General features: G+C 45.8%; 1 protein-coding gene across 11 annotated transcripts in view; it reads left to right on the forward strand.

Annotated features, from left to right (window-relative positions):
* The window catches only part of Carmil1 (capping protein regulator and myosin 1 linker 1), a 256,793-nt gene that overhangs the window by 71,417 nt on the left and 166,564 nt on the right, over positions 1 to 18,812 (forward strand). For all 11 annotated transcript variants that reach the window (XM_052729001.1, XM_052729011.1, XM_052729002.1 and 8 more), the window contains exons 2-3: positions 5,591 to 5,641; positions 10,245 to 10,304. Coding sequence is in view for 10 of the 11 variants with exons in the window: in XM_052729011.1 (XP_052584971.1) it covers positions 5,591 to 5,641; positions 10,245 to 10,304 (111 nt within the window). In the remaining variant the exon portion in view is untranslated. The remainder of the gene's footprint in view (positions 1 to 5,590; positions 5,642 to 10,244; positions 10,305 to 18,812) is intronic.

An 18,812-nucleotide genomic window follows, 5' to 3' on the forward strand; every position in this document is an offset into this window, starting at 1 on the left:
ATAGGGACTACAGTTGGTGAATCCTGTGCCAGGCTGTATTGTATAGTGAGAACGCTTAGTAGTGATGGGAGAACCCACACTTGCCAATCAGGAATGATGCTTCCATTTTGAAAGGGACTTGGAGCTGGGCGGTGGCGGCGCACACCTTTAATCCCAGCACTCGGGAGGCAGAGGCAGGCGGATCTCTGTGAGTTCGAGGCCAGCCTGGGCTACAGAGTGAGTTCCAGGACAGGCTCCAAAGCCATACAGAGAAACCCTGTCTCGAAAAATCAAAAAAAAAGGGGGGGGGGGACTTAGGATCTGGGGTGGCTCTACCTTGAAGCATTTCTGATGTTCCTTTTGGGTAAAGTGTCCTCCTGCCTCAGCTAGAAAGCTTGACGGCTACTGTGGCTGTGTGTGGTGCTAAGAGCCTTAAAACCCATGTGACCTTGCAGGAATCTCAGTATCTGTCGCTCAGCGATCTCACCACTTGCCCATGCCCCTTACTCAGGTGTGCGTGGTGGATCACACACGCCTTGTAGAGGATGGCCAAGGGGCTGGGGATTTGGAAGAGAGGGAAATGACTTTTATCATTTGGTTTGCTTGGAATTTACAGGATGCCTCAGGGTATAAGACCCTGTTGAGTATTCAGCTTGCCACCCGCATGAGCATGGATTTAGGCAATGAAATTTAAAGGGTAACATTTTTATTAGTGTTGGAGGGGGTTCCAGAGTCCACCTCAGAGCGCATCGCCCCTGTAAGAAAATGGAGGCATCACTGTGAGCCGTGTGCTTTAACAGTGTGCAGAGTTTTTAGAAAGTACTGCCGAGTGAGACTTTGATTGGAGTTCCTTTAGAAGAAAAGGGGCTGGTGCTTGCCTTTCCATGAAGATCAGATTAAACTCATTCAAGTTGGCCCTGTGGGGTGCACACTAAGCCTCTGTGGGAGAATGCATCTTTGGGGCTGGAGAGCAGTGATGGCTTTGTTCTTGGTGACAAGGGTCCCTTGGCTAAGTGTATGTACGCTCTCCATACTCCACTCCCCTGGTGTCTTATAGTCAAGGTCTTACTCAGTAGCTCAAGTCTGGAAGTGACAGTGATTCTTCTGCCTCAGCCCCCAAGTATGATAACAGGTGTGAGTTATCACGTTAACTTTCCTCATTTTTTTTTATTAACTTTGGAAGAAAATTCTTCTCCTTCAAGATCAAAACTTGTGTATTGACAGAAAATTTCAGCTTAGGGTTTGCCTTAGTGTCTTTGTGGGTTTTGTTTTGTTGAACAAAACTGAGGGAGTGGGCCTGCTTACCCCTTGAGACCTAAAGAAAGATTGGTAAGGAAAGCTTGTGTTCAGTAAGCGTGTGCGTGCTAGGTGCTGGAGCGACACTCTGCTGTCAACTGCTGTCTCCTCATCATGGTCCTGGGGGTGGCTGTTCATGCCTGAGTGTCTCATTTCAGGAGCCTCATTTCCTCACTTGACACTGCCCGCAACCTCTCATCTGCTGGACGTGTCAGCTTTGTGGAAGAAAGTGAGAGAACCTGAATTTCAATCCAAGGTTTTCCTGAGGCCCAAATCCAAGCACGTAGGTTGACCTGGGTTCCCAACAAGATTCTCGGTGCCAACACTGGAAATGTCCTCCGAAATGAGGAGGTTTGGCCATGATGGAAGTCCTGGTCATTGAGGAGGTTTTGGTTTGAGCATGAAGAACATGTGGTTGAACACTTGGTCCCCAGTGTATGGTGCTGTTGGGGAAGGTTGTGGAACTTTAGGGTGTCTTAGGAGCCCACTGCTTGGGTTACTGCATGAGGCCTGCTCTGCTTCCTGCCTACGACACAGTGCTACCAGCTAGCCACATGCTCCTCCCATAGCGCCTTCCCTGCCTTAAGGGACTGTAGCACCTTGAACTATAAGCCCAACTCAGCCTCTTCCCTTAAGTTGGTTCTTGTGAGGTGTGTGGTCACACCAAGGTGAAGGGTTACTCAAGCACATCTCCCCATGAGTATGCTCCTGGCCGTTCCCATGAAGGTGGAATCCATACCTGTGCCTGCAAATCCTCTGGGGCTACATCTTGGGGCAGTTTGGAGACTGCATGGATGGGGCTTCCCAGCATGGCTGGAGCCTCATTTATTGACTCCGTTTGTGCTGGTAAGGGAAGAGGCATGCTTCAGAATGGTAGTGTCTGTAGCTTTCAGTCTTGCAATAAGAGGGCCCACGTGCTCCCTGGACTCACTGTGCTCTCAGGTGCTGAAAGATCGGCTCCATTTCACTTCTGCTTTGTTATAGTTTTTCTGAGACCTTCCACATGACTCTGGGGACTGGAGCTAGCTCTCAGAAAGTAGGGCCAGGCAGCACAAATCTTTCATGGCTTGTCTGTCTGCCTTCAAAGCCGGGGCTTCCTCCTGAACGCATCTCTTCTCAAACAACTTATTTTGAACTGTGTCCAACTTCAAAAGGATGCTGTGTACTTACACAGCATGGCCACCCATCCTTGTAAAGATAGGAAGTTGACACACCAGGCCACAGATTGTGAGCCTGTGAAGTTCCAGGGTGAAGGCAGAATAATCATTCGAAAACGACATGTCTTCCTGTGACCAAGAAATGGTCCTCACTCAAAGGCGAATGTGTGGTTTTGCTTTTCTTTTCCATCTCTTTTATGTTTAAATGACTAATACTACTTAATACTCAGCCCATGACCTCCAGAAATACCTTGTGATAGCACCTGTGGAAGGGGCATGGCGGGAGAGGACCCACAGTTTGGCTGAGCTTGGTGGCTGGTGGAGGGAGGTGTTTATCCCCAAGTGTAGCCACATGGTGGGAAGGCTAGCAATGCCATATGCTTCCCTGTTCCAATTGCTTAAGTGCGTGTTTGGAGATTGGTTTTCAAGACTTATTAATGAGGTGCACACAGGGGACCTTGTAAGTGCTTAATTACCTGTGTGCTGCTCATTGATGTCCAAAGGCATCTCTTCATTTCCGTTTATGCGTTGTTCACGTTTCTCTGTAACTGTGCTGCAGATGAAATTCTCTCCTGAAATGCAGTATTTCTTCTGTGATCAGTGTCTGTTGGTTTTCTCAGAAGGCATAAAGACAACCCAGGATCTACAGTGACCTTTAGAGAAAGGGTTGGGGGAGAAAGGGCTACAGCCGGTGTGGAATGCAGAGGAAGGAAGAGGTTGGAGCAGGCTGGGAAGAGATCTGGTGGGAATAATGGCAGCAGTGGCAGAGATGGGGTCTGAGGGAAGAATTGGGAGACAGTGAGGAGGGACAAAGACTGAGAGGTCTGCATCTGGACCCAGGCAGACAGAGGAGGATGGTGACAGTGGCAGAGACCAAGCCATGACCAGAGAGATAGAGGCGGGAAGGCAGTCTGACTCACCTTTTTCTTAGGGTACCACTCATCCCTCTGGCTGCTGATGACCTGTGTATCTATTTGCTTCATAAGGCTTTACTCTTCTGTGACTTGTTTGTGGTTCTATGTCTGCCAATTCCTGAGGAATCTTGCTCGTAGAGGAAGATTAGAATCTGGGGTGAGTAGCAGGAAGCACCCCAGAAGTGTAACTAGAGCACCTGGGTCAGAACTCCAGCTCTGCCATGTGCTGCTGTGCTTGCTGTGGGAATGCCGAAAGCATGATGGAGCAGAGCTGCTCACTACATGTCAGTCAGGAAGCAGAAAGGGAGATGAAGGGGCCAGCACCAGCATCACATGGAAAGCCCATTCTTGCTATACAAGGTGGATAGTCTCTGTCTGCTCCAGCTCCTTTGGCTTAAAATGGGAATAAGGATAGTGTTTCCCCCATAACATGAACACAGGCACACATTCGGACAGTTCAGTGTGTATAACAGAGATCGACTCATCAAAGGATCCAGGTATTGGTACCCTGGCTCTCTCCACTTCTCATTCTTCCTGGCTACCAAGAAGTAGTTACAGATGTGCTCCTCCATGTATTCCCTGCTATACTGTTCCGATCTCTGACCCCCAATGAACTTCAGTGGTCATGGACTGATCTCTGACCCAGCAGACAAAAGAACTGTCTTTTCCTCTTAGGTTGTTTCTCTCAGGCTCTCTGCATCCTACATTCATTCTCATGACCAGCAGCGCCGCCCACACTTACCTTGACATTTTTTATGTGTATTGCTTTGTTTCTTTGCCTGGCCCCCAAGAGCTGTGACTGACTCATGGCATATAAAATCTTCAAATGATGATATCTTCTGTTGCCTTCAATCCCAGAACTTACTAGAGTTGTTTAGAGCAGGCCCACTTCTAAAGTCGAGCAGTGAAGGTTTTAGGCAAGAATGGATCCTGGGCATAGCCCCCCTTCCCTCTTCCTTAGTAAAGACTGACCTAGGTCCTAATGCAGTGGTTCTCAACCTTCCTAATGCCAAGACCTTCTAATACAGTTCCTCACATTTTGTTGACCCCTTACCATGAAGTTATTTTTGTTGCTAGTCCATAACTGTAATTTTGCTACTGTTACGAATTGTAATGTAAATATTCGGTATGCAGGATGTCTGATAGGCGCCCCCGTGAAAGGGTTGTTTGACCCCAAAAAGATCACGACCCACAGGTTGAGAACCACTGCTCTAGTGCATGCTAGCCAAGCGCTATAACTCTGAACCATATCACCCCCAAGTCCTGATGTGTAGCTTCTAAGATTCTATTCAAATCCAGGATTCTTAGATTAGTACGAGTGTCATTTGCTTAATGGGGATTTAGTGAAAAGGACGTTCTCTGGAAAATGAAGGAAGGCAATGCTCCTGTTACTGGACGTTCTCTGGAAAATAAAGGAAGACAATGCTCCTGTTGCTGCTCACAGGGTTTTGGCCTCTCTCTCCTTCAAAAGCTCACTCATGAGGCCCATGGGGATCTCTGTGGTGCAGAGAGCCAAGTTAGATAATAGGTAGGTACCCTGCTCAAAGCCAGGCATCAGCTTCTTTGGATTCAAGAGGGCTCCTCGGATGGCAAGAGAGGCTTATAGGCCCACAGGGCCCCATGGAGTCCTGATGTCATTAGCTGATTATCAGGAAGAAAGTTCAATCGTGTCCTGTCTAAGGAAGCAGCGCTGGGAAGGTCTCTTGGAAACTAGCCTGAGTTTTCTGCCTGTGTGTTATGTGAGTGCTACCAGCCTGCACTCTCGTGGTAGAAGCAGGAGGGCAAACATGGGTGCTGCTTGTCATTGGGGGGTGCGAATGAGAAGGTACCGACCTTCACTGAGTGTGCTGTTGACGTAGGTGACTTAGGACACTGCAACACAGCCACATTTCAGTGTCTTGCCCATTCCGCCATGGTGACCTAGTCTTTTGGCTGACTGCTCAACAGAGAGTTCATGGGTTACTTGTTCAATATAGGCCATGATGCAGGCATCCCTGGACTGGAACTAATTCTAGAGGACCGAGAAGCCATCCCTGGTCACTTACTCTTCTATGACAAGAACTAAGCCCCACTATAACACTGAATCATGCCACCTGCTGCAGTGGCGACAGGGAAAGTTTTAGGGTCTCAGGGTCATTGACGTCAGGCAGGTGAGACTGAATCTCCCCCCCCCCCCCCCCCCCCCCCCCCCCCCCCCCGGGACCATTTGCAGTACTGATGCCAACATCTGCTTTTGTGTTGCAGGTGCTCACGTCATGCCGAGCCTTCCTCCTGTCAGCGCGCATCCCCACCAAGGTAAGCAGTGTTAAGCTCTCCTTCTGAGACGGCCTGGCAGACACACTCAGGACACAGCCACATGCACACTCTCGCACATATCCAGAGATACTCAAATGAAGGGGCGTCCAACCTTTGACATTTCGATATGGTGTCGTCATCTGCAGATGTGTTGAGTTGCCCTCACAGCTGTTCTGGGATGCATGCTCTCTGCAGAATGGACAAGCCACATTTGCTCACAGATTCATTACACAGGCGTAGGGTTTAGGCTAATGAGTCTAGAGTTATCTTAGCGCACACGTTTTGTTTCATTCCTCTCCAGAAGGCCCCGAGAGGTTGTCATGAAGGATGCTTTTCATTTCCTTTCAGCTCTCTGTGGAAAGCCAGCCCAAGAAAAATGGTGACGCAGTTTGTGTTCCATGTCCCCGGGCTCTTCGTTGCAGTCACTTTCTCCCTCAGCTGTGCTGTCAAGTCCCTTTCCTTTCTGCCTCAGTCCCGCGGTAGCAGCGTTTGTCTGTCGGGTTTTGACGTGTGGGAAATAATCCTCAGATTCTGAAGGGGCGTGCCGGGTTGTGAGCGCTGCAGCCCTCTCGTTCTGCCTGTGGAAAGAACATTTCAAATTCCCTGTTCCCTCCCCTCCTCTCTCCCCTTCCCACCCCTCCCTCTCCCACTCTCTTCTCTTCTTTCCCCCTCACCTCTTCCCTTCTCTTTTCCTCATCTTCCCATCCCTTCCTTTTTAACCCTCCCCTCTTGCTTCCTTTCCTCCATTAACTTCCTCTTCCTCTTCCCCCTCCCTTTTTTCTACCCTCCCTTCTCTCCTTTCTTTCCCCCACCCCTCCCTTCACTCCCCCTTCTCTTCTTACCTCTTCCCCTCCCCTCCCCTCCTCCTTCCCTTGCCTCTTCCCTTTCCTCAGTTTCTTACTCTGGCCCCATACTCCCTATGTACCTCAGGCTGACCTTGAACTCACAGCACCCCTCCTTAGCTTCCCAGGTGTGAGCTGCATACTAAGCTCCAAGCTTACAAGCTTCTCTAAGGAGAGATACTTCAGGTTCTAACCCTTTGAGATGTAAAGTGATACATGTTTACTGTGGTATAAACTAATCGGTGACTATGGCAGCAAGGTTGGACTAAATTCTCTCTAAAATACCCAAGGCAGAGCTGGTGTGGTATGGCACTTCAGTAATCTGAGAGAGGAGGGTTGTGGGTTCCAGGCCAGCTTAGGCTACATAGTAAACTCAAAACAGGAAAGGGGCAAGGATGGAGAGGCAGGGTATGGGGTGGGGGTGGGGATGGAAGCACATTCCAGAAGGCTGCATGTAACAGACCTAATGCCGCTTTATTGCAGAGGGAGTTATTTGGGGCTTGAGAAAAATAGCTTGCCCTACTGAAGGGAAGGCTCCAAAGCTGAATGTGCCCGTTCTTACACATGATTCTAGTGCTATGGTGGTAGAGACAGGAGGTTCAGGAGTTGAAGGTCATCCTCAACTACATAATGAATTAATTCCAGGCTAACCTGGGCTACATAGTAGATTGAAGGCCAGCCTGGGCAATATGAGAGATGCTATCTGGAAAAGAAAAAGAAAAGGCTTCTGGGTAATATTTGGGTAAATATGTGAGATATCCCAAACGTATAGACACGGGCCCACAATTGAGTCATATGTCTCAGGTCACTCATGAAGAAATAGCTAGGCAGCAGGACACACACCTATAGTTGCAGTGTTTTGGGGAGTTGGAGACAGGAGGATGACTGTGAATTCAAGGTACCCCTGGGCTTTACAGTGGGTACCAGCCAGCCTAAAAAAGAATGGGGGAAGGGCGTTTGTGTGGTGTTGGAGGTTGACCCCAGTACCTCATGCGTGTGAGGCAAGCATTCTGACAATTGAAGTCACACCCCCAGTTACAGCCCTGCCCTAGGCATGTCTAACGATACCCCAAAGCTCTGACTGAGCCAGGCTCAGCCAGTCATCTGTTATTGAATGTTGGTCCCTTTCCACCTCTTGTCGGCTCATCGAGCTCGAGGTTTTTCTTCAAGGACCACCTACAGTCTCCACAGGCTTCCCTGGTTCTGCTAGCCCAGTGCAAGTCCTTGTTGGGCACAATGCCAGCATCTTAATTGTGGTCCAGCATCAGCAAGACAAATTGACAGGGTGGCAGAGCCCCACCTGGTGACTCACACCAGCGCAGCGTTCAGAGCTGTGCACCCACCCTGCGTCTGTTGGATGTGATGACCGCTGAGGGTCCCTGGCGTGCTCTTTATGTAGCAGTTATGTCAGATACTTTAAATGAGAGGTGTTCTCCATAGCAACCGGATATGAGTATACAAGGGAGAGTGCCTGTGACATAGTGGAGGCCAAAGGAAGTGAATTATTGAGAAAATGGATACCCTGAGGTCCACACAGAGGCGGAGTAAGAGGTATAGTCTAGAACATGCCTGTGCTCACCTGCAAAGCAGCTGCCTTCAAATGCTCTCTTTTTTTCTTTAAGTTTCTGAGACAGGGTCTCATGGAGCCCATTCTGCCTCTCCCTCCTGAATGCTGCAATGACAAGCATATATCACTGTGCCCTGTTGATTCAGTGCTGGGGCTCAAACTCGGTGCTTTGTGCATCCTTGGTCCCAAGTTCTCTTTTAAAAGGGATTTTAGTTGGAAGCTGGACACTCTGCCATGCTAGTAGCTCGTCTGTTAGGCTTGACTCAAATAAAGGCTTTGGCACTATAAAAAAGAGCAGACTATCAAAGTACATGTACATGTTTGTAAGTAATGCAGGTAGGCAAGTATGCCATTTTAGGACTCAATTTTCTGCTCTACTTTAAAGAATTTCACCCAGACGTAGATCTTGGTAGTACTGGGTAAAATGTCACTGTAAATGAATGTTTCAAAACATGGGCCTCCAAGGTTGCATGTAGCTCATAGAGGAAAACACTCTCCTTCCTCTCTGAGTTTCCAGTGTGGCACATAGTAGGCTGTTCAGAAGTGTCAGCTAAGTGAATATGAAAGAATGAATTCATTTGTTCATTCTCATAGACCACCCCCTCTAACAAAGCCTTGCTGTGTAGCCCAGCTGGCTCTGAACTCACGGTGATCCTTCTGCCTCGGCCTCCTGAGTCCTGGAATTGCAGACATCAGCCACCAAGTTCTCTGTGTCTAGCTCCAGGCATCACTGGGCCTCTGGTGTTTAACTTTGGGATCTTCTGCTTTAATATTTTGTCCTACTTGTGAATTTTTTTAAAAAACTTTATTTTATGTGTATTGGTGTGAATGTGTCAGATCCCCTGAAAGTGGAGTTACAGACAGTTGTGAGCAGCCATGTGGGTGCTGGGAATTGAACCCGGGTCCTCTGGAAGAGCAGCCACTGCTCTTAACCACTGAGCCGTCTCTCTAACCCAATTCTGCACCCTGTTTCTTAAGCATGACAGCTGGCCTTCTATATCGGTGGGTTTCCCATCTGTGGATTCCTTTATTTGGATCCAAACTATGTGAAAACAGTGCTCCCCTCAGACATTTTCTCTTCTTTCTTCCCCAGGCAGCACGGCCCTGCTGTTTACACTGCACTGCACTGTCTTAGGCTTTCTCGGAGCTGGAAAGATGGCGTGAAATGTTTGGGAGGGTGTGTGCCCATGCACAGTGTGCCCTGGTATAAGAGACTTGGACATCTGCAGATTGTGGTGCCTTTGGGCATTCCTAGAACCCCCCAGGGGTACCAAAGGGTGCACATGAGTTCCTAGATTTAATGTGAGATGGGGCACACACTCGACCCGGTCATCTCCCTCTGTCTCCCGGACTCACATCTTGTGACTGTTCGGTGTGAGATGAAAGACTGCACAGCTAGGAGAAGTGTCAGTGACCAGAGCTAGATCTGGGAAGGTGCTCTACAGTCTGGAGAACGTTTCAGATGGGGAGAGATGGTGGTCACAGGAGAAGAGATGAAGGATGCTTCTTAGTTGAAAAGACTCAGCTGAGTGGTAGGGTGTTTGTCTGGTTTGTGCATGCTGAGTTTGGTGCCTAGCATCATAAAATAAAAAAAATGAATAAATAAAATATGAAAGAAATAATATATGAAGACTTGAAGAAAGGGTAGCTTTGTTTAACTATGCACATGCCATTAAACATAGTTTAAAATTCATAAATTATGTTCCTCCAAATCCAGCTAAAAGAGGAATTTTATGGATTTTTGAGGAAGAATGTGACTTAGTGAGTGACTGGAGGAAGGTAAAGGTTTAAAAGAAAGGCCAGGCCATGGGGGCTGAGCCTTTCCAAGGGAACATGATGGAGAAAGGGGAAACAATGTGTATTTGGTGGCTCGGTCTCCTGAAGGCATTTGCCAGTGTACACAGTGGAGTAGAGTTCAGGTCCTTTATTTGGTTTGAGCCTGCATGTAATGTGAAAGTCAGGTATGCATGCACTTCCTCCCTTCTGTTTGTGAGGTGGGTAATGCCTCTTTTGAGATATGATGAATCCCAGCTCTGTTACTGTGGACAGAGGTATCCAGTAGCCTGGCTTCAGAAGGTGCACAAACCTTACTTTGCCTTGGGGTAGTTCTGATTATAGCATGTTTTGAACCTCAAATGATATGTTTTTAAGCCCTCATTACAGGTCTCTTTTTCCCCTTTCCCTCTCATTACAGCTCGAGTTAACCTTCAGCTATCTGGAGATTCATGGAGTCATCTGCCACAAGCCAGCTCAAGTAAGTATGAGCTCTAGGACCCTGTCACTGTGAGGTCACGTAAATGAAGATTTCTTGAGACAGAACAGAAAAGCAAGAGAAGAGTAGGATTTTCAGAAGGAGAGACTGCGGAGGCTGTGTGAGAGGGGTCAGGGGCTCCTTCTGATAAGGAAAATGATAAACAAGAGGGAACTGAGAGAGCCTCGCCAGCTGCTGCTGTGAACATGACTTGTCCATTTGGCAATCTGTTCTATGACAGATATTAACATCAAACCTTTGTGACTTTTATAAAGTCCTATGTAAAATACCCCTCAGCCCAGGCAAGGCTGGCCTCAAGTTCTCAGCCATCCTCCTGCCTCTGCCTCCTAAGCATGGGGATCACAGGTATGAGCCATGGGCCTGGCTTTATGAAAGTCTTTCTTGGAAGGAAGTGATAAGTGGTTTCTTTTTGGTGCTTCAAAACTGATTAAAAATAGTTTCATTTTAGCTGTAAGTTGTTGCAGTGGAGTGTAAAATTGGATAACTTTTGGCATAAGTATACCCACGGAAGTGGTAGTACAACCAGGAAGCTGATTATATGCATCCCCTCCCCATCTGCAGTCTCTTACAGGCACCTGCTTTCTGTCACCGTAGAGTGGTGACACTTTATAACATTTCATATGGATGGAATTATACCATTTCATATGGATGGAGTCACATAGTTTATAGTCTGGCCTTCCTCACTCAGTTAACTGTTTTGAGGAGGATTTATTGCATGTTGCTGAAGGGTGTGCTGTGTCACGGATGTGTCAGTTTGTCCATCCTTGCAGCTGGGGCTAGAGAATGTGCTGTTCCCGGTTTGGACTGTATCAGGAGCAGCTGCTTCTTTGGACATAGATGTGGGGGTCCCTGCAAGCGTCACAGCCAGCAGGGAAATGATCTGGGTGAGGTGAGAATGAAACTCAGTTGAGCCTGACTTAGCTGGTGCTGGGCCAAACTTCAAGAGCCTGGCACCAGGTCTTTTATCTTAGCTATATTTAAGCGCAGCATAATTTGGGAAAAACAGTTTTCTGGTGACAAGTACTTTAGTCCCATGTACACAACAAAGCTTAAGAGATGTTTACATTGAAACTGTTTAAAGATGGGTTTTGTTGACTCAGAAACAGTGCTCAAGATAAGGGTCTAGGGAGAACACCTGAGGTAAACATGGCACCTGTGGGAGTCAGGATTGGGCTGGCCGGAAGATAACAGAGTTACTTAGAGTGTTGTAAAGTACAAGTGACATATCTCATAAGCATGAGTTTATGGACTAAGGAGCAAGGCTCAAGATTTAGGGGGGAGAGTCTGGGATAAACAATGTTCTGGGGGATACAGGTGTAGCCTGGTCCTGCAGATGGCAGGGGATCACCAAGCTGTAAACTACATCCCCAGCATTTTGGGTAGAAGGCCGGCCAACACCTTCCTTTGAAGAGATAAGCCTGTGTTTTGAACTTTTCGGCTTCTCCAGTGTTCTCTCTGAGTACAAGGACTGCTTACCCTCTACACATGGGCTTTCGTTTGCCACGGGCACTTGTCTTAGTAGACTGGCTGGCTCCTCTGGTAGGTATATTGAGTACTGCCAGTCTGCCCTCAGGTAGTACTGTTTTCGGTTGCCATCAACAGTGTGCTAGAGATCTGGTTCTTTTATATCTCCCTGAACATAGGTAAGGGCCCTTTGTACAAACTGAATTTTTTTTTTTTAATTTTAGCCCTTTTAACAGGTGTGTGTGTGTGTGTGTGTGTGTGTGTGTGTGTGTGTGTTTTCTCTTCTGAATTTAAAAACAATATTCTGGATACAAATAATTGACTTTGGCATTTTGGTCTTACTTTCTCCTCACCTTGCTGTCCTCACCTGGTGGAGCCAGAATTTCTTTCAGATTTCTTTGTTTCTGTAGAGATGCTGTCATCATTTGTGTGACTATGGATAGCTTTTCTTTTTCTTGCCTTACTCCCATGGGGAGGGTACTCCTGAGTTGTATGCTCTCCTACACATCTTGCTGATGTAGTGAGAACTCAGGACACTGACTTCTTTTTCCCTAAGCTGTTTCCCAGAGTTATTCTGCAGTCAGCTACCTTGTAGAAAGATGGAATGTTTCTCTATGAAAGAGCAGGCTTACTTACCGTTTCCCCTGGAAACAGGAGACCGTGCAGACACAATGGTTCCCCTATTGTGTGTGTACAGGCATCCTTCTGACTCTCTCCATGTCACTCTGGGGGGACATCGAGCTCTGGGGAGTGTATTATGGTGCCCATGCCCCTTTGTTGTTCCACTCATTAACTTTGTGAACAAGGAGCTTCCTGGCTCCAGCCAACATCTGTGGAACAGAAACAAGCCAACCCACTGGCTCCCAGGGAGGGTAGAACCAAGTCTCAGACCTTGAGAGCACCCTAGCCAGCACCTCCAGGACAGTGCTGAGCAGAAGCGGCCAGACCAGATGTTCTTGTCTCCATGGAAGATTCCTTCTTCCACCATCAAAGATGACATTGCTGTAGATTGTTCTGTAAATGATTGTTACCTAATTAGGGACATTCCTTTCTATTCCTAGTTGAGTTTTTATCAGGACCAGTGTCAAATTTTGTCCAGTGTTTTTCTTTATTTCCTGAGGTTGATGAGTTTATTATGATTTCTTCCCTTGCCTTCCATGAAGAATTATATTTATATTTATTTATTTATTTATTTATGAATATTGAGTCTTTCATTCCTAGGACAGTCCCCATGAGTCATAACATATTACCTTTTTATATATTGTGGATTATATTGAAAAATATAATTAATTTTTTATTTTATAGTCTGTTTATCTTGTTATATCACCTCATAGGTACACCCTCTTTCTCTATCGTTTCCATCATTTTCTACACCTATATTTTTTATCTTTTAAATCACATTTCATTTTTTTAGAATATCATCTTATCTATTATCCTTTCATGTATGTGATAATATGTACTGATAATATATATAGTCCATATGTTACACTTCAGGAAGGAGGTTTTGCACTGCTGTTAAAGATGCTGGTTTGTCATTTTCTGTTTCTCTTTTCTTCCTCCAAGATGGTAGCATAGTCGTGGTGTTACCGGATGAAGTAGGAAGAAGTCTCTCCTCTGTTTCTCTCTTCTTATATGAACGGTGTTAGCATTGATTCTGACTTAGACATTTGGAGGTTGTCTGTGCTTTCAGGTAATGCCACCATCCTCCAACTGGCTCATGGTATTCACTTGTGTTATCTGTAGAAATCTTTCCTGACATTGATAATTTGGTATCTTTTGTTCTCTTTGTGCTAGTTTTGTTAGACATTTATTTTATTGTTCATCTCAAAAACTTGTTTTCTGGTTGAATTGCTTTTCTGTTACGTTGGTTCTTTCTCTGATCTTTATTTTTATAACTGATTGTTTTTATCTCTGAAAAGCATATGTGTGTTTAGGTTGTTGGTTATGCTTTTAAAAAGAAACTGTCAAAACTGTCATTTACGACAGCTGAGATTATATACAAATCCTTGGAAGTTTTCCATAGTTCAGCTGAGAGCAATATTTTATCATTCTCCAGAAACTAGATTTTGAACAAAAAAAAAAATCACGGCAACATATGTTTGCCCAAATGGCCAAACATATAGAGGAGTGAGTCATCACTCGTGAGTGATGGATGGTGATATCACCCTCGGCTGGTCTCTATTGAGGAATGTCTGCTTATGATTCAGGATGGGAGCAGAGGGCATGAGTGAATGTTAATGCCAAATTTATATTGAAAGTATGATTTGACTGTGGTATTTAATTATAAAAAAGGTGTTGGTACAGCAAGATGAAGTTTCCCCTGTGGCTGCAGGAGTTGACTATTCCATAATCTGTAGTCTTATCACCTCTGTATGCCAACCACTTAGAAGAACTGGGTAGGCAGCTATCAGCGTCAGTGACAGAGCTTCCCAGTTACAGGGAGCTCCTGATAGGAAGCTCTTAGAGTTCCCACGTGGGCTCCCCAGTGAGGTGGGCTTGGGAGATGAGTGCACCGATGGCCATGGTTCTGTGGTCTTACAGGTGAGACTACACCCCCAGTCCTGTAGTGCTGCTCAAGCTCTGCTGCGTTTCACAGTGGCCTCAGTGTGTGTAGGACGAGGTACAGATGCCCACTCAGATACCCATGCAGCAGCCTAGTCTCTTCCTGTCACATCACCCCCAACCCTTTGCGTGTATGCCCACATACACAACGTTTAGGGCAATATGGATTAAATAAATCTGAGTGGTTTGTTTGTTTTAAATCAACAACACACTTTGGTTATCTGCGTTCTGAAGATCGAGACTCAGTAGCCCATGTAACCCCAAGGGAGGATCAGTAACTCGAGAGCCTCATACCCCTTGAGTCTCTAGTTTATGTGAAGTCATGAGGACAATGACATCTGCCAGTTGCAATCACACTAACCTTTTTTTTTGAGTAGATATTTTATTTTGTTTTTATTTTTGAGAGAGACTATGAATGCTCCCGTATGCAGATGCCTGCTAGAGGCAAGAAGAGGGCATCAGATTCCCTCAAGTTGGAGTTACTGGTGGTACTTGAAATGGGTGCTGGAAACTGAATCTGGGTCCCGTGGAAGAGTGGCTGGTGCTCTTAACCCAGTGGGTCTCAACCTTCCTGATGCTTCGACCCTTTAATACAGTTCCTTACATTGTGGTGACCCCATAAAACTATTTTCATTGCTACTTCAATAACTGTAAATTTGCTACTGTTATGAACCATAATGTAAATATTAGTTTTTTCCGATGTTCTTAGGCAACCCTTGTGGAAGTGTTGTTTGACTCCCAAAGGGGTCATGACCCAAAGGTCGAGAACCAGTGTCTTAACTGATGAGCCACCTCTCCATTCCCTACAATCTAACCTTGATAGTGAATTCTTGCTAACATTCTGGGGTTATTAAACTTCTGCTGTTGCTATTTTTACCATTTATGTGTAGTTTATCAATTCAGGTAAAGTGCTTGGAACATAATGTAGTGCCTGTATATGAATGATTGAGTAAATATGTTACCGAATTAGTGAAGTTTGCCTTAATTATTGCTCTTTTCCTTTCCTTTGTGGAAATCTGGGATGCTGAAATCTTATTTTCAAGTCTTGATGTTGTCAGCACACCTTTGGTGCTCATGGTCTTACACCTCTATACTATGGGATTTTTAGATTTTTCATCTGCAGCCCAAGACCTGCTATTATTATTATTATTATTAAAACTAAAATGCTGCTCTGTCATAGAGTGACACAGGTAAGCCAACCTCTGCTCGTTTCTGTTAGAGGAAATAAAATCACCACATAAGTTTATTGACTGTGGTTTAGTAAAAAATGCTGCCTATATCTGGGCCCAGTGGATTAGGTCTGTAGTCCAAGCCACTGGATGCCGAGGCAGGAGGATGGCAAATTCAAAACCTGCTAGCACTACAGAGTGAGTTCAAGTTGAGCCCAATCAATTTAGTGAGACCCTGTCTCAAGATGGAAAAGAGAAAAGAGGTAGAGGATGTAGCTCACCCAGTCCAGAGGATGCTTGCGCTGGGTTCCGTGATCAGGAGTAGAGATGGTGGCTTGTCGTCTCTGGAGATTTTAACTAAGGACCTGGAGATCAACCCAAGGACCGTATGCACACTGGGCAAGCACTTTCTGGGTTACTGTTTTAAATGGGAGTAGAGGTTACTAGTTCTGCCCTGTGAGGTGTTTGAACATTCTGTTTCTGCTCAGCCTGGAGCAGAAGGAAGCCAGCATGTGACAGACAGCTCTTTTTGTTGAGGCCTTGATGTGCTGGGTGGCTCCATCTTGGTGGCTTTGTTGCAGACTTTACATTATGCAGAGGTGTTGACATCCATTGCCAGCCTCGCTCTGTAAGCACCTTCCTGTCAGGTTGGATCTGAAGGCTCATTTCTTCCCCCACCTGTTGCCCTTTCTCCTCCCTGCCATCCTATTCAGTCCTGTGTAATTAGAGATGATTATGTGCGAAGATGAAGTGGAATTAGAATAGGCTAATTATGAATCACTGGCACCCAGACTGTGAACTGCCTAGAAGTGAGGAATGGGAAAGGGCCTTCACAGAGGACTGGGGGCAGGGTGTCAAGCCTAGACACACAATGGCTCCCACACAAGCTGGCTTTAGCAAGGACTGTCAGCATGTGAAGCAAAGGAGCCCAATGTGGGCAGCAGCATCCTGCGGTAGCCTCCTCCCCAACACAGTGGAGTCTGGTTGGAAGCCAGCTACAAAGCTTCCCTGTGCATGGGGCAACTGCCTTGTTCAGCGGTCAGTATGTCTCCTGGACCACTGTGTACAGGACAGGATGGGACTTCAACTAGAGAATTCTGTAATTTCCTTCCTCCCACCTCCCTTGCTTCCCTCTCCTCCCTCCTTCCCTCTCTCCCATTCTTGGTTTCCTCCTGGTCTTCCCATGTCTATCCCAAGCTGACCTTGAACTTATCTTTCCATTTCAGCCTTCAGAGTGTTGAGGTTACAGGTGTGCACTACCATGCTTGGGTCATTGTTTTTTTTTTAGATCTTATTAATTTTATATTTTTTATGGCTTTTTGTGTGTGTGTGTGTGTGTGTGTGTGTGTGTGTGTGTGTGTGTGTGTGCCTATGTGTATACACATGTGTGCATGCTTGCCACTATGTACATGTGGAAATCAGAGGACAGCCTTTGGGAGCTGGTTCCCTCTTTCTACCATGTGGGTTCTGGAGAACAAACTCAGGTGGTTAAGCATGGTGGCCGGTGCCTTTAAGTACTGAAAAATCCCACTGGCCCTCTTTTCCTTCCTTCCTTCCTTCCTTCCTCCCTTCCTTCCTTCCTTCCTTCCTTCCTTCCTTCCTTCCTTCCTTCCTTCCTTCCTCCCTCCCTTCCTTCTTCCTCCCTCCCTCCCTCCCTCCCTCCCTCCCTCCTTCCTTCCTTTCCCTGCCACCTCCCCCCACCCCATTTCTTTCTTGACAGTGTCCTATTATTGTAGCTCAGTTTGACCTGAAACTTAGTGTATATCCCAGGCTGGCTTCAAGCTCATGGTGATCCTCCTGCTTCAGCCTCCCATGTGCTGGGATTATGGGTGTTCGCCACCAGGTTAGCTTCTGTTATCAGTTTTTTAAAGAATATGTTGAGAGTTAAAATTCGCCCCCTTGCTAGGTAGCCCCGAGAGCTAACCCTTCTGAAATCTCTGTAAATGAGCTTTTGTGACACTGCTAGGATCGTTAACTGGATCTCAGCATTTTAACACATTCTCCATTCCTTTTCTCCTTAGCAAGAATACATTGATTTAGATGATTCTTTTTTTCAAATTGGCTAATTTTATGGAAATCTAAAACAAACTGTGAGCATTGCTTTGTTACTCTCCCTGGCTAATTGCACATGGAATTCTGTTTCCTTTTTATATACATTTAAGTGACAAGAAGGAACAGATGCTGAGGATTAGATACTGTGATAGTCCCAATGGATTTCATTGTACATGGCTGCTTAGAGCAGTGGTCCTCAACCTTCTTAATGCTGTGACCCTTTAATACAGTTCCTCGTGTTGTGGTGACCCCCAACCATAAAAATATTTCCTTGCTACTTCATAACTGTAATTTTGCTACTGTTATGAATCATGATATAAATATTTGATATGCAGGATAACTGATATTTGAAGTTAATATTAATATTGATATTGACCCTTTGGGGGTCACAACTTACAGGTTGAGAACCACTGACTTTGAGGGTTAAGATAATGCCATCTTTTAGGAAAGTGACCAGTGACTATTTCTTGTGAAACGTTCCCATCATCAGCAAGTTGCCTGTTTTGTGGCTCAGCCTCTTTTTCAGGTGGATTTTGACTTATTTTTGGTACTAGGTGAGGAATACAATCTCAGTTCTTTCTGGGGTCTCCAGCCCACTTTCGACATTAAGCCTAGCAGAAGATTTTGTTACCTTGCTGTTTCAGTGTTTTCTCTTGCAGGTCTCTCTCTGCTTAGACAGGTTGGCTTTTTAATAATAACTTTCGCTCCTAGTGAAAAAGATTACTAACTTTTATTCAAGTATTTTATAAGATTTCTTTTTTTTTTTTTTTTTTTTTTTTTTTTTTTTTTAAATTTTTATTTATTTATTATGTATACAGTGTTCTGCCTACATGCATGCTTGCAGGCCAGAAGAGGGCGCCAAATCTCATTTCAGATGGTTGTGAGCCACCATGTGGGTGCTGGGAATTGAACTCAGGACCTCTGGAAGAACAGCCAGTGCTCTCAACCTCTGAGCCATCTCTCCAGCCCCAAGATTTCTTATCTTAAAAACACACTTTTCAAAAGAAAGAAAAAGAAACGCCAAATCGATGAAGTCATATCCAAGAGCAGAGCTACCACAAGCTTAGGCAGATGTTTCTCAGGATAGGATCAGACTGGAATGTGTGGGATGTGGTCACATCACCAGGGAGCTCTATTCCAATCAGTTTTGGACTTTGGGATCCCGATTCAGTTTCCTGATCACATCCATAGTCAGGAGCAGAGAATAAAGAAATGGATCTTTGCTTACTTATACTTGGTTCTG

The sequence above is a fragment of the Peromyscus californicus genome, unplaced genomic scaffold (assembly GCF_007827085.1).
Source record: "Peromyscus californicus insignis strain IS unplaced genomic scaffold, ASM782708v3 Scaffold_8__1_contigs__length_139910024, whole genome shotgun sequence".
Lineage (NCBI taxonomy): Eukaryota > Metazoa > Chordata > Mammalia > Rodentia > Cricetidae > Peromyscus > Peromyscus californicus.